We start from the raw sequence: 23726 nt of genomic DNA, 5'->3' as shown, positions 1-23726 counted from the left end.
ATATTATCCTTAAGCACATCTGCTAGTATTATGACATTCTCTATTTGGTGCATCTACCAATATTATTCTTAAGTGCATCTGCTAGCATTATGTCATTCTCTATTCGGTGCATCTACTAATATTATGCTTAATCATCTTTCATACCTCATCATTTTATCACATACCAACTATCTCTCTACCTATGTTCTACTCAACATATTTTTAGATATAAAATACATATACAGTTTAACACATTTAAAAAAAAAAAAAAAACTATATAAAACATACATTCCACACTTATCTCAAATAAACAACAATATATAAACACATAACATGTATTTCATATAAAATACTTCATATTTATGTGTTAGAAGAAAGAAACTATACAGTCACACATATAAACAACAAAATATATAAACGCATAACATGTATTTAATAGCCAATACTTAATATTTATTTGTTAGAATAGAGTGACTACACACTCACCCAAAACATATACTTAATACATTCAAACAATACTTATATTATACTCGTGTTTATCAAAGGGCTATACACCCACACATATAAACAACTTTATATTATATACATAGCACGTATTTCATAGCAAATACTTAATATTTATGTGTTAGAAGAAAGTGACCACACACTCACTTGATCAGAAGATGATCGGACAGCACTACGGCTTGTAGAAGTAGTATTCTTCGGTAGATCTGGAAGATCTTCACAAAATCGGGCTTCTCGCGGGCAGAGTTTCGGCTCGGGAATCTCACACCTCGGGATCTTCGGGCTTCGGGACTTGATTCAGGTCTCAGGATGAAACCGGAGCTTCGGGGGTACTTCGGGATGGCTATAGAGGGTATCGGGAGTGAGAGAGAGGAGCTGGAGCAACCCAAACTCGACTGGCCCTTCAAATCTATTTATAGGGAAAAATTTGCCCTTCCCAAGTCGTGGTACGATTTACCATGTCGTGGTGGCTGGGTCGTCACTGCATGCATCATTGCAAGTGGGTCTGACAGACTCCAGAGCTCCTGCCACGTCGTGGTGGCTTACAGTTTTGGGGTTTCGTGCCCCGAACTTCATAAATTCATAACTTTCGCATAAGAACTCTGTTTTCAACGTTCTTTATATCGATGCGTAGGTGAGAATATGCTCTACAACTATCGTTTAGACTCTGTTGGCTAATTTTGACTTTATTTTTAATATATTATAAATATATTACTTTTATATTATTTTTAGTAGGTCGGGATAGGAAAACTCCGTTATAAATTCATAACTTCTTCATCTGATGTCCGTTTTTGCCTATCTTTTTATCGTTTCACTAATATCGATGAGATCTTCGATTCTCATTTAGATTGTTTTGGCTAAAAATCACTCGATCTCAAATCGAGGATTCGGGCTGCATACTGCTAACTCGAAACTTTGGAAAAATCATAACTTCCTCATACGAAGTCAGATTTGGGCGTTCTTTTTATGCACGCTTTCGGTTTAACGTATTCTACGACTTTTTTTAGATTACTAAGGCTAAATATTTCTCTAACGTAAATTCACTTTTTACGTCATTCAGCGCCATGTCGGTTCTGTCGCGAAACTTCGACAAGTCATAACTTGTTCGTTATAACTCGGATTTCGGCGTTCTTTATATGCACGGAATCCTTGTAACATATACTAAAAATTTGTTAAGATTACTACTTCTTAATAATCTTCCATCAAAAAGTCATTTTTGATGCTTATCGTCTCTAAATTGACTAGCCCGGATCTACTGGCGTTACAGATAGTAATGGCTCTGATACCACTGACGGATTTTATAGTTTACAAAAATCTTATTTTGGCTGAAAAACTTAAAACCTAAGTTCACATGCAACCTAAATGATCTATGTTATCACTATGATTTACCACAAACAACTGACTATCAAGACCCCTAAAAGTACATTGTTATTTTCAAAATTATGAAAGGGTTACTAGAAAAACATACCATTTGTTTATTATAGGAAATAAACAAATATTCCTTCTTGATTGGTCTTTAGAAAGCAAGCACCAGAAGTCTCGTGCCTCTAATGGTTCAATATATATATATATATATATATATATATATATATATATATATATATATATATATATATATATATATATATATATATATATATATATATATATTGTAACGCTTGTGTTTCTGGGCTTGCCATTTTTAGCAATGAAATAGTCTAGGTTAACCTTTGTAACCCGTTTTGAAATAATAGAAGTGTATTATTTGAGTATTATGTGTTTTGTGCTTAATTGCTTAATTATAAGGTTTGATTAATTAAGAATAAAAATAAGCATCAAAATTAAGTATAAAATAAACTTGATATCTTTGGATAATGTTATAGTAGTTGAAACAAGGTTTCCGAAGATATAAAGAATGCCGAAATCCGAGTTATAACGAAGAAGTTATGACCTGGGGAAGTTTCGCGACAGAACCGGCAACACTGAATGACGTAAAAAGTGAAATTTACGTTAGAGCGATATTTAGCCTTAGTGATCTACATGAGAATCGAAGATCTCGTTGTTAGTATCGAAGCGATAAAAAGTTAGGCGAGAACGGACGTCAAACGAAGAAGTTATGAATTTATAACGAAATTTTCTATCCCGGCCTATTAAAAATAAATAATAAAAATAAAGTCAAAATTAGCCGACGGAGTCTAAACGAAAGTTTTAGAGCGTAGTCTCACCTTAGCGTGGATATAAAGAACATCGAAAATGGAGTTCGTATGAAGATGATATGAATTTTCGAAGTTTATTAAATAATTAATAATTAAATTTAATTATTAAATCCGACATTATCCGAAGAGGAGTCACCGGACTCATCCGAAGTACGCCCCGCGTACCCAAGGTATGTCGACACTCGCACTCGAGTTCTTCGGATGACGCATGTGCTTACGTTTCGGAGCAGTACGCCCCACGTACTTCAAGGCCTCAGCCTCCTATAAATAGGATGCGAGGGCAGCCGGCTCTTTTGCTATTTTTCTCCCTTCTCTCTCCCGTTTTGCATCGATTTGCGTGCCAAAAGTACCCCGGAGCCCCGGTAATATTCTCGAGTCCCGAAGCAGGTCCCGAGATCCCGAAGATCCCGAGAAGTGCGATTTCCAAGCCGAAGCTCTGCCCGCGAGAAGTTCGATTTTTGTGAAGATCTTCCAAATCTGCTGAGGATTACTACTTCTACGAGCCGTAGTACTGTCCGATCATCTTCTGATCAAGTGAGTGTATACTACCTTTCATAAACACGATAATAATACAAGTATGGTTTGAGTATATTGTTGTTTATATGTGTGAGTGTGTAGTTACTTTCTTCTAACGCATAATTATGAAGTATTTTATACGAGATACGTGTTATGTGTGTGAATGTATATTCACTTTCTTCTATCTTACAGATCTGATTATTTCTATATGAAATACGTGTTATGTGTGTGTGCCTCATCTGTTATGTGGAAAATGTATTGATTGAGCATGCTATACAGGTTTTGAAACTATGTATAAAAATGTATGTTTTATCTACTAATATGTTGGGTAGAACATGGGTAGATAGTTGGTGTGTAATAAACAGATGAGAGGCCTCGATGTTGTTTTGATCCAGTCATCTAGCGGAATTTAGATGACGACCACGGACTTTTCTAGACAGTCCCGTGGAACGCTAGCAGGCTCATAACCTGTAGGTGTTAATGAAATTGGGTGTTCATTCACTGTATTCCATCCCCCTCATGGTTGCCTTATTTGACTTATATTGCTGAGGAACCCCCGAAGCATGTGTTGTCACCCCGATGAAATATTATTAGACTAGGTCCCTTGTGTTAGTTGTTTTAGGGACGTAAAGTGAGAATAACGGGAATGGGTAACTGGGTTATTGTTGATTGGTGGAATTGAATATAACTATTTATTCTAGGTTGAAAACCCTATGTGCTCACCAGGCTCCCAAGCCTGACCCACTCAGTTTTATTTGTATTACAGGAAGTGACGCGAGGGCGTAAGATGGATGAACCATCAAGTTGTTTTGTTTACAAGTCTGTATATGTATATATTTGTTGAATGACTTGTAATGTTATCGTTTATGCTTATTGGTTTGTATCGGAACATGACACCCCGAGTTTTGATTGTATAATGAAAATACATTTGTTTTATGAAATGCTTTGGTAAACATTGTTTTATCATGTTTTGTTTTTGGGAACAAATTCCGCAACTCTTTCAAATCAAAAGGATTTACTCTGAAATTATTTTAAAAGCATAAATGAAAATCGGTCTTTTCTGGCCGAGATTTTGGGGATGTCACACACACATATATATATATATATATATATATATATATATATATATATATATATATATGTGTGTGTGTGTGTGTGTGTGTGTGTGTGTGTGTACACACACACAAATTTTTTTGACAACTTAGATATTTGTGAGAACTTGAGAACTCATAATCCGATCGTCATTTTTTTAAAACCAAAACCACTAATATTAACGAAATATAGCGTCTGAGCCATATCCAGGCTAAAAAAAGATCTGACGGTTTTTTTGAAAAATGTTAATATATATATATATATATATATATATATATATATATATATATATATATATATATATATATATATATATATATATATATGCACTGTTAATGCATGCATGCATATCTGCATCCGTAGTGCATATGACTGCTGATGCATACATTTATATGTCACACCCCAAACCGGATGGCAGAAATACCTGAGGGTGGAACGAAACACAGAATCACAATAACTCAATACGTTGAAACACAAGTACATAAACAACCATCATACAATACGATTAGATAAGTTACATGATCCAAATGTTAAATGAGATCAAAATACATTACTGGTTTTGTATGTTATCAAATAGAGTAGTTCTCGTACAAATATCGTAAAGTTCAAGCAATGATATTTGGTGTCTTGTCTTCAAAAGTGGTTCCACTGATCCGAGTTTAATTGTTTCCTGAGATTACATGCCTTTTTAAAAGTAAACATAAAGTTGGTGAGTTCATAAGATTTTAATAGTAGAAAAATCCGGTGTTTTTTCTTATGTGTAAATTGTATCTCTACCTTGTAAAATATTTTGTATTTGTACACCTTCAGCGTATAAAAAGAATGTATGCATGTAGTATGTATCCAAAAGTATTTATAAAATAGAAGTTCCTATAACCTCTAAATTTATAAAAAGTGTGGTTTGTCATGTTATTTTTATTATCCAAAATCAAGTGTATAAGCAAATAATCATACTTATAAATGTGTTATGTACTAGAATTTCATTATTCGATGTTATAGTGTGTAACGAGTGGTTTCCGCGATGAACTAATCTTTCCAATTGTTTAAATTTCCTTGTTGAACTTAGCGTGTTGGAAGCCTTAACACGGAGTGTCAATATGACTTTGGCCGTAGAGATTAATGAACTAACACGGTGAGTCGAGGTGCCTCAACTCGGCGTGTTGGCAGCTGGGAAACCTTAAAGTCGAGTATCATCTTCCATAGTTGAGTGTGTGAGCTTGTGGAGAGCCTTAAGTGATGATTTTTGTACTCTTTTGGAGGAGCCTTGAAGTTTGAAGGTGTCTAGCTTAGAGGGAAGGCTATAGATCCAAAATCTCCCTACTTGTTGCAGTCTCTTTGAGGTATCAAGTTAATACCTTGCTTAATAGTTGCTTAGATCTCTTCTTGGGTTAGATTGTATGCTTTTAGACATGGTTGGGTGAATGATGGGGGGTTAGGACGTCCCAAATGTTTATTCTTTCATATCTAAGATCTACATGAACTCTCTTGGAATAAAGGTGCCAATTTTATGGTATTAAGGGCTTTATGCATTCATTAAGTCCTTTTTTGGCCTCTATTGAGCATTGGAGCCTCTCCTAGTCATTCATGAGTGTAAAGTTGGAAACTTTACATGTCCTTTCAGCTTTAAAGGACCAGATCTAAATTTTGGGTCTATGTCTTTGGTGATCAAGTGCTTAATGATTAAGCCATCACCCTTTTAAGCCTAGGGTTTGGGTTTTGGATCCATTTTGGTGGTTCCTAGGGGTAAAGTTGGAAAATTTTACCCTTCTAGATGCCATTTTAGTTGAGATTTGAGTTTTGAAGCTCTTAGATTCGATAATGTCAGCTTAATGTATTAAGATGTTGGGTTTCTAGCGAACTCGACATGTTTATTGATAAACACAGCGAGTTGGATCGGTTTCTTTCTGAACTTGCAGTTAATGGAGAAACACGGCGAGTTTAAGGACAATTCGGCATGTTGGGTCAACTCAGACCATTGACTTCAACTTTTGACTTTAGTCTTTTACCAAGTATGACCTATAAGGGAATTTGGGGAATTTGGAGTTGTATTTAAGGAATTATTTCTGTTTAGGGGTTGAGTAGAGCCGATATTCGGAGTTGGGATCAGTTCAACTATCGCTCTATATTCGAGGTAAGTTTCCTTACTAGTTTAGCGGGTGTAAGGCACCAAGGCCGACCCTCGTTTAGTTATGATGTTATACGTGTTGTTATATATATATATATACACACACACACACACATATATATATATATATGTGTGTGTGTGTGTATGTATTGGGCATGGTCGGTTATATGAGGGTGGGCGGGGCCCGTATCTCATTCTTATCCGAGTGTGGTTGGGGACCGTATCTTATTTTTATCTGAGTGTAGGCGGGTCCCGTTATTCGAGTGTGGGTGGGGCCGGTATCTCACTATTATCTGAGTGTGGGTGGGGCTCATATCTCATTATTACATGATATGTATGGTATGTGGTAGTTTGAGGAACTCACTAAACTTTGTGCTTACTGTTTTCAGATTATGTTTAAGGTACTTCCAATTGCAAAGGGAAGAGCTCGGGTTGACGATATCACACACACCATTGGGTTTCAGCATATGAAGTTTTACTCTGATTTTATGACAATTGATACATTGGTTTTATTTGAAATGTTTGAATGATATTGGAAAACATTATTTTATCTATTATTAAAAATGAAATTTTTGGGACCATATTTTTGGATGTTACATAGTCAGTCCTTCTAATATAGCTATCGACTGTAATGTTATCCGCAACGACGCTTCTTCGGACGTCATGAAAAGTGTTAAGACAATTGTCACCCTTGACCCGTTGATTGTGGTTGTAGCAAGCAACCATAGATGGGGGGTGTTAATAACACCCCTAGATGATTCGCTAGTTCTCACACATAATTTAGTTCTCACAATAATATATATATATATATATATATATATATATATATATATATATATATATATATCTATATATATATATATATATATATATAATGGTTATGTATTGAACCTCACCCCCCCCCCCCCTCTTTCTCTCTCTCTATGCGCACGACATGACTTAGCCGACATACCGTTGCCTAAAGCACAACCACTCTCTTAACTAGAGTTTAGCATTGCCTAGGTCCTTTGATAATTCAGTTATGTCTACCAATTAGCCGAAGAACTAAAGGAGACACAATCGAAAAGGTTGAGTGACAATGTCATAGAAGGTGGCAGAGGCCAAAAATGGACAGGTCATGATGGAGGTTGGAAATGGGCATAAATGATGAAGGTGGGGCTATACATCTATTTGGAAGTTTCCATGATAAAAAACATGTGTTTTTTGTTTTTTAGGTTTCAGTCTTTTTTACTTCCTTCTGATTTTTTTTCTCCACCTTACATGTTTTAGATCTTACCTTTTATAATATTATACACAAAGGATCAACATCCTCCTTATTACATTATAATAATTTTGTCACTTGTCAATCTTTTATGAGTTTTGACACTTGTTATTTTTTGATATTTTTGAAATAAATGTTATCTACTTGTTAATTTTTGATTTTTTTCAAAATTTACAATTAAAGTCATATATACTTATATATGTAAAATATTAAATATAATATATATGAAATTAAATTGCAATGAAAATATATTTCTTCATTTCTTATTTTAAAGTTTTACATTAAAAAATATTTGCTGCTCACATTTTTTTTTTGGAAAGGGAACTTCCCTAACGAGGGTTTTCGGGCCAGCTTTCGCGCACCGACTAATCCTCCGCTGCAAACATGAGGTTTTGCCTCATGCTCTGGAGTCACTGCAGGCGAACCTCCATGGCCACAAGGGCTTAGTAGTACCAGGATTTGAACATAGGTCAATAGAACTGCTTACATTTTAATTTTTAATCTTTTTTTTTTAAATTAATCCGTTTAATATACGGGTATCACACCTAGTTTCAAAATATATTGGAATAAGCTATTTATAAAAGGGTTAACAAATTTATTTTGTTAACCATCGTATTTTTTTTGTTTTTTGGGATTTAGATAATATATCAAATCTATATAACAAAAAAGCATCAAATTTTCAAAATATATTAAAATAAGGTATTTATAAAAGGGTTAATTTATTTTGATAACCATCGTTTATAATCTGATTTTTTTCCATAGTTTTTTGGGATTTAGATAATATATTAAATCTATAACAAACGGTTGATTTTTTTCTTGAGTTGATCTTGCTTTTATTTCATGTCCATTAACAATTGCAAGAGTGTTTGTCTAAAAAACTTAATATAATCTATAAAACAAATTTGCATAATAAGGGGTGTTGATGGACATTTGTGAGAATACGTCTTTGGCAAAAATAGCTGGTATCGGGTAGCATTAGCGGGTAGCGTGTATCTTCTAGTTGATAGCGTTTTGTTAAACGCTACATGAAGTTGCATGTGGATTTGAAGCATTTTGTTTAAACTACACACTAGAAGCTTGTAGTGCCAAACGAGGTTTTCTGATCAAAACGGAGCGTTTTGTCAAACACTAAAAGCTCTCAAACGTTTTATACCGAACACGTCCTGATGTAGAACTATCGTATAATATACCTTCTATTCGTTCTAGTTTCCAACTCTTTAAAATTTAACATACAATAAAACACCATAGGTAAAAGTTACATATATATATATATATATATATATATATATATATATATATATATATATATATATATATATATATATATATATATATATCAGTGTTGTAAAAATCCCGATTAGGTCCCGATTAATCCCTAGACGCTACTTGACCGATTAGAGAGCGACTAGCGATTTTTCCATGCATATAAAATGACTGAAACAGTAGAACCCGATGAAATTTTAACACTTTGAAAAAGTTATATTTCAATAAACACTATTTAAGGTATGATTAGAGTTGTATTTATCATATTAACCTATTTTTTTAATGATATCAGTGGTATTTATGAATTTTTATATGATATTAGTCATATTTAATTTTTTAAAATTTAACAAATTAGAAATTAATAGTCCTCGATTAATCTCCGCCTAGCTGATTAATCTCTTGACCCCAGTCCACCGACTAGCTATCGTCTACCGATTTTTACAACCTTGATATATATATATATATATATATATGTGTGTGTGTGTGTGTGTGTGTGTGTGTCATGACTCGTGTGTACGGGTGTTATTCGATCGGTTTTTTCGGTTTACAAATATATACGGTTCGGTTTATTGCTTTTTTTACATCTTAAAACTAACCATAACCAAACTAAATTAAGTTCGATTTAATCGGTTTTGGTTAATTCAGTTACGATTTATTCGATTTGGTCTACCAGTTAAACCAAATAAAATTTTGCATGTAACAATAAATATTAAACTTAAAGAAAAAAAACTTACCAAAGTTTAACTAACGATAAAAGAAAAAACTATAACACCGTAAAGTTTCAAACAAAATTTTTTTTTCAATTTAAAATTTACCAACATCACATATAATAATTTTCAAATTCTCAAGTGTCGATGTCATAACATATTTTAAAATAGTTTTCAAAAGAAATTATAAAAATCCAGGATCCCCATTCGTGACTCTATTCTCCTGTGTGTACAATCGAGTCGCCGCCTTCTCGCGATCCTGATAAGAACTTGAAAAACATAACACATAACACGGTAAGCACGAAGCTTAGTGAGTTCCCCAAAACACCAAATACAACATACTAGCCACTCGAGGCTATACTCTGTACGACCCTCCGGTCAGTGTGTCTCAACGGGACCCTCCAGTACCGTAGCTCGTTGGACCCTCTGGTCCGATCTAGCTCGTTGGACCCTCCGGTCCAGTCTGGTTAAGGACCCTCTGGCCTCGTAAATCGTTGGACCCTCTGGTCCAGTCTGTAAAACTCCGCATGACATAAATCACAAAGAAATAATGCACAGCATAACACATAAGGCAGGATAACATAATACTCAATGTAAGCACATAAGACCTTCCGATCACACATAACTACCAATCAAGGTAAAGTATACTGAAAAGACTCACCTCAAATGAATAATGGCTCCTATACATGTTGTCGTTGCACACCGGCCTCTAACATTGTGCCAAACCCACAGTTAACTCAATTAGGATCTAAGACCATACCTTCACTCATTAGGTTTAAAGATGGCACACCAAGTCGGTCCACAAATAACCCAAACCCATTGGGCCCAACGAGGCCCAATACTAAGTAGGCCCACCCAAGGCCCAACCCATAACTCAAGTCAAGAAGGCAAGCCCAACACAATGGCCACTAATGGCCCAATCTTCCCAATTAGGACCAATCTTAAATGGTCCTAACCCTCAAGTCTAATAATCCTTCACTAAATCCCAGGAGGGTGAAAAGGCCATTTTGCCCCTCGGTATTTACATTTGCTCGAAACACTAAAAAGTCAACAGACAGTCAACATGTGCCACGTACATTGGGTGTACGTCTCTCTACGTTGGGCGTACGCTTAGCCATGCATGCAACGGGGGAGACGCGGTGGTACGATGCGCGTAGCTGGGAGTACGCACGACGTATGTCCCAGACCTGCTTATCCCACTCAAGTGGTCCTAACCCGTTAAGACAAAGGCTACCATCTTAGATCTCGGTCGAATGAAGTCTCTTATAACATAAAGTTGGTGACTTTAAGCTCTATCAAGGCTGAACAAGTCAAAATATCATAAACTCTCACTTTTCCACCATAAAATCCACATATCTCATAGATTGGGAGATCTTGACCACCGAGACTCCATTTTTTATGAACTTATACCATCTAAAGACATCAAAGGGGACAAGTACAATGTTCTTTGGTTGACCAACTCAAAAAGCTTCAAGCTTTGGGGACATAAACCCTAAAAGGGACCATTAAATGAACCATGCAAAAGAAGAGCAAACTTTTGAGCTTGATACCTCTAAATGATGCTCCATCCTCAAGGAAACTCAAATCCAAGAGCTCAAATGACAACTCTTCTTCCTTCCAAGTTCCTTCTTCTCAAAAGAATCCCCCAACATCACTTCATAAGCCTCCAATGCTCACACAAACCAAGAAACGAGATTTAGGGTTTTGAGGGAAGTAAGATGCTGGAAATGGTAGTTGAACATGAGAACATATTGTTCCTCAAATAGGGATACTCCAAGACATTAGGGTTTTCTTCCAAGACCTAGTACGCTGGGCGTACTAGGTGGCCTTCGCGTCTTTTCCACGCATATGAGTACGCCGAGCGTACACATAATTACGCCCCGCGTACTCGACTGCCACACATCTCAAAATAAGAACTTATCTTGCCAAATCATCAAACTTTCATTGCTTTCTCGACATAACCCCGATTCCCATGAACCTCATACCCTCGGATAGGTGATGAGATGCCCTAAGCTCCTAGCAACTCGTCACAACCCCGAGAATCCCTCATGCCCAGTTGTAGCCCCTGAACCCTAATCACGGAGGATTAGAAACGGGATGTTACAAAAACATTAATACATGACATATTATATTTAGTTTTCCATGATATTTTGTCTTGAGGTATCGATGTAGTCAACAAGTTGTAGATGCATGTTAATATATCTTTAGTGCTATATGAAGAAAAAAATTACCGAATGTTAATTGATATTTGGGAGATTAGTTGTTACTTTTTAATACAATATATTAACAATTCTAAAGTTTTAATGGTTAATAATTAAATATGGAGTTATGAAAATATTTTTTAATAAAAATATCTATCAATTTAAATATAAAATGTTAATTTATAGATAGAAACTATACAAATATATATTAATTAAATAGTTTTTTCGGTTTAACCAAAATTATGAAAATTTAACCAAAACCAAACCAAATAAGATATCCTTATTCAGTTAACCATATGAAATTAACCGAATAACCAAATAACCCGAACCAAGTAAAACAAATATCGTTTAGTTCGGTTCGTTTATTCTTTTTTTTTTTTTAATTTTTATCACCGCTACTAGTGCGGATGTCAAACTGTCCTTTTCTTTTTCAAATATTCCCTATACTTTAAGGTATAACGACCCTAGCGGTTAGGCTTAAAACAATACAACACCCAAATTATATAGTTTGTATTCATCTTCGAACGTAGTTTTCAACTCTTTAAAATTTAACAATTAACATGCATAAAAACACCATGTGTAAAAGTAAAACGTATATATATGTGTCATGACTGCTGACGACGTGAGATCATGTAGGGTGAATGTTTTTTTGTTAATTATTCCATGAAGTATATATTGACACACAAAAAATGTCAGGTTGTGAGTTGTTGGTCCCCAAATACAAGTAAATCGATATTTATAAACCATGTCGAACAATTCATTAATAGATATCTTCGATTTGAGGCCTAAATGAATGAAGGTAGGATGAGATGATTACAAAAGGTCAAAATCTTTCACTTCAACATGGTCCAAAATCCTTAAATTTTGACATGTGTTGTACTATAACATTTGAGGACCAATAATGTTGTAATGCTTTGTAGTTGTGCCCTTTCATGGACCTGTAGCCAGGACGAAAGAACAGCATACAAAATCACTTCATTTTATTTTTGATATGTTGACATGAAGGTTATTACTATTATTATTTGACGTTGTATAGTTTTACAATGGTTATCTGTTTTTTTTTTTTTTTTAATTATTTTGGGATTAAGATCGAAATTAAGCATTAAACTATTAAATTTGTTCTTTAATTACTCATTAAACTTTGTTTAAGTGGTAAAAAGATAATTGAACTTATTATTTTTTTATCCAACATGGTCTTTTATGTTTTATCAATGATGATAGCAGGTTCAATGACCAATTTTGAATAAAAATGACAAGTTCAACGACTTGTTAAAACATAAGCAAAATTATACTATTATACTAAATATTAAATAAAACTGACTTATAAATAGTGAGATTTATACATTCCACATTTTTTGCCACATATCTTTTCAATATTGGGCACATTTCTATATTTTTGTAATTTATATAAAAACAGTCCCTATGTGGTTTTTTTATAGAAACAATCATCATGTTTAAGATTCTAGTATGTTGGCAACCTTTGTGTAGAAAATAAACTACAAAAAATTTTATCTATAATTTATAGAGAAGTGAGTACTTCATCTTACATTTTGCTTATGAAACATGCTAGCCATTCTTGATCTGCAATTAACCAAACCAAGTGCGAAAAACAATTTATTTAGACAATTAAGGATGGGTTTTACTCTATTATAATTTATTTAGACAATTAAGGATGGGTTTTACTCTATTATAATTTATTTAGACAATTAAGGATGGGTTTTACTCTATTATCATTTAATTTAGGCTTTTATGGGTGGATTAAATGATAAAAATAAGGATTTATGTTCAAAATTTTGGTTTACAATCAAAGAAGGTGTGTACGGCCGTAAACGGGTTTTCGACCGTAAACCCTTCAACGGGCCGTAAAGGCCGTTCAGTTCGATTTCTATGATTACACCCTCGATTCATGGTTGTTTTTCAGTTAAAATGGCATTTTGGTGATCGCCATAGTCATACCTGCAAAAGTAAACAATCAATTTCGAGGAAAAACACGAATTTTGAATATCGATGAACAGTAACAGTGAGAAGATTCGGGAGGTTTACGGCCGCAAACAGAACAGTGTGAGAAGAGTGTTTACAGTCGGACCTTCCACCTTATATACTTAGACCCAAGACTCGGTCCAATATCCATGGGCTGCAAGTCAAGATGCTTTAAATCCAAACCCAATACATCAAATTATTTTCTTAAAAATAATATATTTTAAGGACTTAAAAATGAATAAAAATAAAAATAAAATAAAACAGACTAAAATATTTTCATAATTAAATTTTTTTATTTTTGATTTTTCAGCAAAATGAAAATAAATCAAGATAAAAATAAAAATAATAAATAATAAATAATAAAATCGAAATTAGAATGAATTAGAACTAATTTCACCTCAATTAATGCAAATAATATTTTTGTGATATTGGGATCAAAGTTATTAGACAACCTTAATCCGTTTATCAGTACCTCCACCTTCATGTGTGGATCTGATCGATCGTCAGTATTGTGGTCCACTTACACACGAAAAACTGTGAGATTTAGAACATACTACAAATGACAAGACTTGTGACCTTATGATCCTAGATAGTATTCCTAAGAGACCGTTCAGCTGACGACGACCAAGGATATTGTTGCCCACTTAAATTAAGCAGCGAGATCTACCGACAACCTATTTGAAGTTCAATTTTAGTTGTACTAGAAAATGTTTCCCATTTCCTGATATACCCTGATAATCAAGAACTTCCGAGATACTCCTTACTTCAGGTGAGCAAACTATTATTAAGAGATTAGACAGATTTAGACTGCATATATTAGACTGATGGATTCTCATGTATATCTCCCTGCTCGATCTACCCAAGTGTCGTATTGTCATGATTAACGAAACTATCTGAGTTAATATTTGTCAAGTCTCTAGTTTTCTTAAGTTCATCTATACCTAGTCAAGTCCATTTAAATCTTTCATGTCTAGTAGCGCATCAAACACAGATTCTATCCAATTCAATCTTGGTACATTACACATATTCAAACTGCATGTTATCACATGAATATATCACTTCCCATCACAACACCTAAAGAAGAAAGCTACTGAAAGAACACTATTTTTGGATTTTTGATTTTCTATTTTTTTGTTTGGTTTTTGCTTATTTCTCCCCTAAATTTGTGCATGGGTGAGAATGAAAACTAAATGCACAAATTTAAACGATCCTAAAAACAAAAGTTAGTCCTCAAAGCGTATCATTTTCAAAAATCCCACAAGCACATCGAATCGAGATTTGTTAAACAGTTTTGTGAGCAAATCTGCCACATTATTAGAAGTGGGAACATGTTCCAACCGAATGAGCGAACGCTCATAACAGTCTGATAAAATGCACTTTGATATCGATGTGCTTGGTTTTCGAGTGTTGGACAAGATTTTAGCAATTTGAATTGTTGCTTCATTATCGCAAAAAAATAGGGGTTTCTAGAAAATTCAAACTGTAATCCATGAGTTGATGTTGTATCCAGATAACTTGAGAACAACAAGCAGAAGCAGCTATGTATCCTGCCTATGCCGTTGAGGTTGAGACTGTATTCTATTTCTTGTAATGCCATGACACCAACCGATCTCAAAGAAATTGACATTCCCCAGACGTTGATTTCTTGTCAAGCTCACAACTTCCATAATTACTGTCAGCGAAAGCATATAAATCAAATTCAGAATTTTTTGGATACCAAATACCTAGTTTTGGGCTGCCTTTGAGGTACCGAGAAATGCTTTTGACAACACTAAGATGTGAAAATTTAGAATTAGCCTGGTATCGTCCGCATTGAAAAACCACGAACATGATGTCTGGCTTGCTTACAGTTAGATACATCAACGATCTTATCATTGATCCGTAGTCAGTCTGTTCTACGGGTTCGCCTTCAATATCTAGAGTCACAGGGGTCTTTCGGCCATCGGTGTCAGTGCAGGTTTTGCATCTCAAAACCCGAACTTCTCTAGCATATCTTCAACATACTTGGCTTGATGTAGCAGAACTCCGGTTGAGTCTTGTTTGAACTGAAGCCCCAAAAACATGGTCATTTCCCCCCTAGAGAACTCATCTCAAATCTCTTCTTCATAACGCTTTCGAACTCCTTGCACAACTTTGGACTCGTTGACCCGAAAATGATGTCATCGACATAGATCTAAACTAGAATCTGATCGGCACCAACATGCTTGATGAATAGAGTTTGATCGATTGTTCCCCGTAAATAGTCATGCTTGAGCAAGTGCTTCGTAAGAGTTGTATACCACGCCCTTAGAGCTTGATGTAACTCATATAAAGCCTTGTCCAACTTGTAAACGTGATTTGGAAACTTCTAGTTGACAAACCCAGGGGGTTGATCAACATAGATTTCTTCCTTCACAGCGCCGTACAAGAAGGCAATCTTGACGTCCATCTGGTAAACCGTGAAATTCATGTAAGAAGCATACACGAGGAAAATACGAATAGCCTCCAGGCGAGCCACTGGAGCATAAACTTTGGTGTAGTCCAGACCATCAATCTGTTGAAATCCACGTACAACAAATCTGGCCTTATTCCGCACAATGACCCTTGAATCATCTAGCTTGTTTCTATAAACCCAACGCGTGTCGAGTGATTTCTTGCTTTTAGGTAATTCAACTAACTTCCAAACCCCCCAACTTTTCAAACTGATTCAACTCCTCATGCATGGCATCTACCCAGCTGGGCTCATTCAAAGCCATTTCGACGTTCTTTGGCTCTATTTGAGAAATAAAGCGAGAGTAGAGACATGTATTGACATCCCCACTCTGACTCCGCGTTCAAACACCTTCACCCAGCTGACCAATGACGTTTTCGATCAGGTGATCACGTTGAATTCTGGAAGGCAGCTCCTGGCTGATGTCATTAAGCGAAACGGGAAGGTTGTGAATATTCACAAATCGATCATCTACTGAATGAACCACCTCGGATGGTCTAGAATCATGAGAGGGGCTTGCCATGAACTCATTAGCAATTGGTTCGGGAAAGAGTAGTTCCATAAATGTTTGAGTAGTAGCGGAAGCATCCTTGGACATGAACTATCTTTCATCAGGAGAAACGGGAGTGACATCAGCATCTAGATTGGTTTGATGACACAGAGAATCTGACGAATCGCTTGGAATAGATGCATCCACTGAAGGAGTTGTAGAGGACACCACTGGCGGTCTGTAGACAACTTCTTCGTCTTTATCTTCAATCACAGTATTTCGAACCAGAACTAGAACCGGACAAATCATCTGAAAACACATTGAATGATTTGAATAGAGATGTGTAATCAAATAACCAATCTGGACCAACTCTGGCATCCGTCTTGTTCTCCTCCAACCAGCGCATGTCGAAGGATTCTATGATTTGCTTTGTCTTCTTGTTGTAGACCCTGTACGCCGTGCGAGCAACATACCCCACAAAGTAACAACCATCGGCTTTGGTGTTGAATTTTGGGTTGGATTCCAGATGAAAAAGGGTGCAAGGACAACCAAAGATACGAAAGTGACTAACAGATGGCATCCGACCGTAGATAATTTCGTATGGAGTCTTCATCTGAGCTTTGTTGATCAGAACATGATTTTAAACATAACAGGCCATGTTGATCGCCTCGTCCCAAAAGAAAACCGGTAGTTTGGAGTCACATAACATTGTCCTTGCAGTGTCTTGCAATGTTCGATTCCGCTGCTCAGCAACACCATTTTGTTGCGGTGTGCGAGCAGCACTGTATTCATGCACTATCCCTTTTTTCGGCGTAAAAATGATCAATAACAACATTCTTGAATTCTGTCCCGTTATCGGTTCTGAGCGCCTTTACCTGGTGATTGGTCTGGTTCTCTATCATCACAATAAACCTTTTAATCGGGTCAGCAACCCCAGCTTTCTTGGACAAGAAGAAGACCCACGTGAATCGCGAGAAATCATCGATCATAACCATACAATATGAATTTTTGTTGATGCTAAGGACATTGACCGGACCAAATAAGTCCATATGCAAAATTGGAGCACCTGATTGATCGAATTGACCCGTTTTGGCAGGTGCGGCTTTCTGTGATGCTTTTCTTGAGCACATGACACACATTTTTCAAATGTGATAAAGTCCTTGACAGGAAGTCTGCGCACTATGTCATTCTTTGCAAGTCGATTCAAATTCTTTGTGTTGGCATATCCAAGTCTTCGGTGCCACATCATAGCATTGTGCTCGAAAACTTTTGAGAAAAGGTAAGTAACTTGATCCGGAAGATTGTTGTTCATGTCCATGATATATGCATTGCTATACCGTTTAGATTTAACAAGAATCCATTCATCAGGGATGACAATGCCTGGTTTCAGGATTAGACATTCCTTGTCAGTGAAATGCATCGAGTAGTCCTTGTCACAAATTCGAGAAACGCACAACAAACTGTACTTTAACTTGAGTGCGTAGTTGACGTTCTCGAAGCTCAGCACTCCATTGGAAACTGTGTCCTTTTTGAGTGACTTTCCACCATCTCCTCCTGCAAAGGAAACGTATCCCCCGTTAAAGGTTTGAATGTCGTACAACTGGGAGATGTCTCCTGTCATACACCTGGAACAACCATTGTCGACATACCATGGTCTGGCGACATTCCTCCACTGTTGTTACTGCACAATGAGCGAGATTATTTAGATTTGGGAACCCAGGTCATTACAGCCCTGGGTTTACCCTTAGCATTCACATTATTATCCTTTTGATTTTTCAATTTTACATCAGATACATTGTCAGAGGATGATGACGATGGATCAAGTGTAGATTTGGGCACCTACTAATATTTAGGTTTTGAAGAATTCACAAGTGATTTAGAAATGTTTTTCTTTTTCTTTGAGCATTTAGATTTTTGAGTAAGATTAGTCGAAGATCCAGATGCACCCTTTGGTGAAATCGACTTTGGCTTAGCCTCATTCGATTTTGGCAAAGTACTTGTGGCTTGTTTAGTGAAAACCTATTTGTTTGTTTTAAAAACAACCTTTTCTTATTATTAGTGACTTTTCGATCATCATCATGAAGACGGGGTCTCGAGGAATTTCTCGTTAAAGACCTTCCTCGAGACTTTTTTTCTTTCCTCGGTGTTGAAAAATGCACAAATGCCCTGTTAGAACAATTTCGAGCAATGTGGCCGGCAGTACCACAGTTGAAACATATTTGCTTATTATCATTAGACCTGATACCGCCATTAACAGATTTTGTTCTCTTATTGATTTTTCTAACTTTTCCACACGTGCAATTGCATGAGTCAGATTGTGTGACAGGTGTAGAAGATATGGATGTGCTAGTATCAGATTCAATAGATTTCACAAAAACAACACCACATTTATCAAAAACATTAGAGTTTGACACCAAATCATCACAAACTAAAAAATCAGTTTTAACATCAGACTCAGACTCAATAGGAACACCAAATTTTGACACTAAATTGTTAGACTCAATCTTTCCATCCTCTTTATTTCCCTGGCTTACTAATGAATCTGCATCGGAAGTAGAAACATTAGTATCCAATTTCCTAGCACTACATTTTGTTGCGTGGTCAGTAGTTGGTTTACCATATACCACAAATGGTTCTCGGTCTATTTTAGCTTGAGACAATGGAGCAGTGGTGTAATTGTGATTGAAAGGGGTGGGGGGACACTCTCATAACCTAATCCTACCTGCTTCTGGTCCTTCCATTTCATTTGATGCTCATTATAGTTGCAACTCTTTCACTTGATACATCGAACTTCTTGAAGTTAAAATCCGCATTTGCAAAACGAATCTTCAATGTGTCAAGTTCCGCAGTTATAGCATCAAAGTCGTTTTTAAGATATTTATAATGGACACACTTGTCACTGTATTTTCCTTGTAATTTTTTCTAATCATTTGTCATGGCCTCTAATTGATATTTCAATGGTTTCTGGCCTTTCCTAAGTTGGTACCCCTTAATTCTAATTCCTCTATCTCTCTACGCATCAAATCAGTCCGTTCACGTAAAAATTCAACAGTTTTAATACAAGATTGATAACAAGTAATTTCACTAACATGTGGCTTTTCAGGATCTGACATAGATTGAACGATGAATGCAAATTGTAATTCCATCATTTCCTCCTCTGGGTTCATCTCAGCCTTTTCTTCATCAATATCGTTGATCTGGACAAAATGAGCATTTTCAGGTCCTAAGATATTCAGGGACTGAATCTGGTCGTCCCAGTCACACGACTGAGCCACCACAACAAGATTTGCGTTCTGATTGTTGGTGGTAGTTCCTCTACTGTTACCCACTGGCACCATAGTTCTTTCGTTGTTTTCCCTCCTGTCAGGCTTCAGGCAGTCTCTGCCGAAATGGCCAGTCTCATGGCAGTTGAAGCAACAAAGCTTGCCTTTGTTAAAGCCCACCTTCTTTTCAGCATTCATTCCCCAATTATTTTTTCCAGCCTTCTTGGAGAACTGTTTGACTCTGAACACTGCCATAGCAATTTTCCATGTGATGTCCATCTCTTCAACATCTTCGGGATGAATTTGATCCAAATCAGCAAAAGATAGTTGAGGAGGTAGCTCGCCAGCCACGAGAGCATTATAGCAGTTGACAATACCGGTAGCAAGAGCCAAGTTTTCATCATTTTCTTTGGGAGCAGGAACTAGGCAGGTGCTTTTGAAGAAGAGGCAAATTGAGGATAAGATAGTGGAGGTTGAACACTTTGCATGGATGGAGTGACATATGAGGATGGTTGAGAAATAACAAATGGTTGAACTTGAGGAGTAGTGAAGGATGAGAAAGCATTGTGGGATTGAATTCCAAGATTAGCAGTAGAGTATGAATTGACGTGATTGATCCCCCTTTGCTTGTTATCCAGATCATAAGCTTTAATAATTGCCATGGTTTCAGCCAGACTGAGATGATTTAGGTCCTTCGTCTACTTAATCACATACACGTTTATGTCCCATGACTTTGGCATGGAATTGAGTAGCTTTTTGTTGATTTCCAATATGGTGACCGAGATACCTGCACTGCTCATTTCAGTTGTTAGAGTGATGAACCTCTGCAGTTGGGCTTCAATAGATTCTCCCAAGACATGATTGAACATGTTGAACTTTTGTCTTAGCATATCTTGGCGACTTTGTTTCATGTCCTCATTTCCTTCATAAACTTCTGTCAATGCCTCCCATAGTGCCTTCGCAAACTTGTATTCACGGAAACCCTGAGCAATATCTAGTGACAAAGCCATAGTAAGTGTAGCAAGTGCTTTCTCTTGCTGTTCAACTTTATCAAATTCTTCATCTGTATAGTCCTCGACATCCTTGTCAACGATCGTTTTATCTGGGAGTGTTATGGGGATCCTGACAGGTCCCTTCAAGATGCATATCCAAATCTTGAAATATTTCATCTTGATATATTTTTCCATACGATACTTCCATTCCGGGAAACCCTCGACAGATAACAAATGTGGGATGCGTGTGGTTGTACCCATAAGAAAATCAAGTTCTTGGTAAGAGTTTTGTGAATCCATTTTTTGTTTTTGTTAATTAATTTTTTAAAATTCTTTCTTGATTAACTGAAAGTACCAAAAATTAGAACAATAATAGAGTTTACGTCCGGAAACTCTTTCACGGTTGAACTGAATACGGTCAAAATGCGTTTACGGTTCTTGAACTTTGAATAGATTACGGCAGAGCTAAGTGTTTTCGGTCGTACACCCTTCAACAAACCTAACCGTAAACTCCCAGATATTGATGAAAACGATTGTTTTTAATCAGAATTTGATTCCCATAGCTTTGAAAACATGATCAAATGTAGAAAAAGGCTTGAATAACGAAGAACACCAATTCTTTTAATCGCAATTGATACTCGAAATAGTTTTTGACACTCGAATCTGTTTTGACGCATAATTGGCTCTGATACCAATTGTAGAGTCCCAATCCAATGATCCAATCCAGTGATCAAAATAAACACAGACAAGAATAAAGAATAAGAAGAATAAGATTATCAAACAATGCATACGTTTATTAGCAACAACCGTCGGGTACACCTTGAGATACACACAGTTGACCGCAAAAGCCTCTAGATACGTCACGTCACTCTGACAGACTCTGACACTATATATAGGGATAGGCTGGTCGTGAATGGGGTTCATGACCGAACACACGTTTACGACCTTAAACTAGTTCATGGTCGTGAACTAGTTCACGGCCGTAAACACCAACTCAACCGTAAACAAACACAAACACATATATTACAAGAACAAGACACTATAAGACTTATATAAATGATTGCCTAGCCCAAACCACTGATTTATGACCTTTCATTACATATTACAAGGACTAGATAATTTCATAAGGTTAGGTCTAGCCCTATTTCGCAGCTCTCGTATGAGTCCAACCGTTGTAGAGTGGGGCCTCTCATTCGAAGAATTATCTAGTCTTAGTAATATGTAATGGTATTCGCGAGCTAGTTAGGGAGAGATAGCATGGACTTCTTATGCAGTTAATGGCAGAGAGTAGGTTGGAGATTACCCTAGGGCAAGCCTAGGATGAGATTAGTATCAGAACGTATTTGATTGTGAATCGTATACATGGGTAGGAAATGTCTTTGGGAAACCAAGGAAAACTAAGTGGAAAGTACAAATATATGTGGAAGGTGGTATGGTCCTCTACAACTGAAAGCAGAGGATTTGTACTTGACTCTTAGGGAGCTGCATGGAAACAAGAGTGGCAGAGTGTGAGACCTTTCGATGTTATGTATGACCCTGACGATTGTGTGTTTGGTTTCAGAATGGTAGTGACACGTCATGGAGCAGGAGGTTCAGGGTCTGGGTCATGTTTAGGTACATGTTCCGAGCCAGTTGATGACAGATTGTGTGAGTTCATTGCATCCGAGATTACATGAGACATCCTTGAGGCGCCCCCGGTGATTTTTGAGTCGATCGAGGAGGGTATTATTGAGCTGATGGAGGATCGCCTTAGGGTATTCAAGAGTAACATCGCATCAGGCCATTCAGGGACTCGCATGCTCTCCTTCAAGAATTTCAGGGGATGCAGGGTGCCAGACTTCAGTAGGGTGAAGGACCCGATTGTGGTGAGACGATGGATCACGAACATTGAGTTTGCGTAGGTGAAGAGCTTCTACCCGGAGGGGTCAAAGGCCAAGTTTGTTGCTGGTTATTAGAGAGAGCGGGCCAGAAACTGGTGGGAGGCAGTCGGTGACATGTTGGGAGCCCCAACCATTGAGGCTATGACCTGTTCGGACTTTGTGACCGGATTTCGAGCTAAGTTTACGCCTAATATGGAGATTCAACAGCTAGTCAGGGAGTTCTTGGATATGAGACAGGCTACTGAGTCAGTGGCAGAGATTACTGCCAAGTTCATGGAGAGGGCTTTACTGGTGCCTCAGTACGTGGGTGACGAGGAGATGACAAAGAACCCGATACAATGATATGTGTAGAGTTGACATTCAAAAATATATCAGCTACTCGACATGCCCGACTTTGGATGACATGATAGCAAGGGCACGGGAGAGGGAGATTGATATAGAGAACATCAAGAAGAGGAAGGCGAAGACTAGGTAGACGACTTGGGTTTCTAGGAAGAAATCCAAGGGATTCGACTCGAGGTCAAAGGGCCAGCAGGGTCGAAGCCGTTGTGGGAAATGTGGTAGGCCATAGGAGGTAGTTTGCAGAGCTAGGGGATCGGGTTGCTACAAATGAGGCAAGATTGGGCACTTTAGCAAGGATTACACAACCCCACCATTCAGACATCAGACTTGATTTTCTTTCATTGCAATCAGAGGGGCCATGACCAACTACCCGAGATTGACATCAGGAGAGCCAATAACGGTGCTAGCCCCAGCGACCCTGCGGATTATTGATGGACGACGGGGCAAGATTGATGCTCCAGTGGTG

The 23726-nt window shown here is 36.9% G+C and overlaps 1 protein-coding gene across 1 annotated transcript; it reads right to left on the bottom strand.

The window, feature by feature from the left end:
- Positions 1 to 16894: 16894 nt before the first annotated feature.
- LOC145047066 (uncharacterized) lies at positions 16895 to 21338 on the bottom strand. The gene is made up of 7 exons (XM_078995313.1): positions 20761 to 21338; positions 19770 to 20479; positions 18781 to 19325; positions 18526 to 18622; positions 17850 to 18337; positions 17154 to 17396; positions 16895 to 17092 (listed from the first exon to the last, which is right to left on the bottom strand). The coding sequence occupies exons 1-7, from the start codon at positions 21336 to 21338 to the stop codon at positions 16895 to 16897; spliced, it is 2859 nt and encodes a 952-aa protein (XP_078851439.1).
- Between the last annotated feature and the right edge of the window lie 2388 nt (positions 21339 to 23726).

The sequence above is a fragment of the Lactuca saligna genome, chromosome 5, assembly GCF_052625555.1.
Source record: "Lactuca saligna cultivar CGN05327 chromosome 5, ASM5262555v1, whole genome shotgun sequence".
NCBI lineage: Eukaryota > Viridiplantae > Streptophyta > Magnoliopsida > Asterales > Asteraceae > Lactuca > Lactuca saligna.
The sequence above is the reverse complement of the archived record's forward strand: the minus strand, read 5'-3'. Positions and strand labels throughout refer to the sequence as shown.

What these genes read in the sequence shown, in the direction of transcription:
- LOC145047066 (XM_078995313.1), bottom strand. Translation starts at nt 21,338, where the DNA reads ATGGATTCACAAAACTCTTACCAAGAACTTGATTTTCTTATGGGTACA. An exon ending in AAGTCATGGGACATAAACGT is followed by an intron (nt 20,480 to 20,760) that starts GTATGTGATTAA and finishes CTTCTTCAAAAG; the next exon opens with CACCTGCCTAGTTCCTGCTC. An exon ending in AGAGGAATTAGAATTAAGGG is followed by an intron (nt 19,326 to 19,769) that starts GTACCAACTTAG and finishes CTTCCGATGCAG; the next exon opens with ATTCATTAGTAAGCCAGGGA.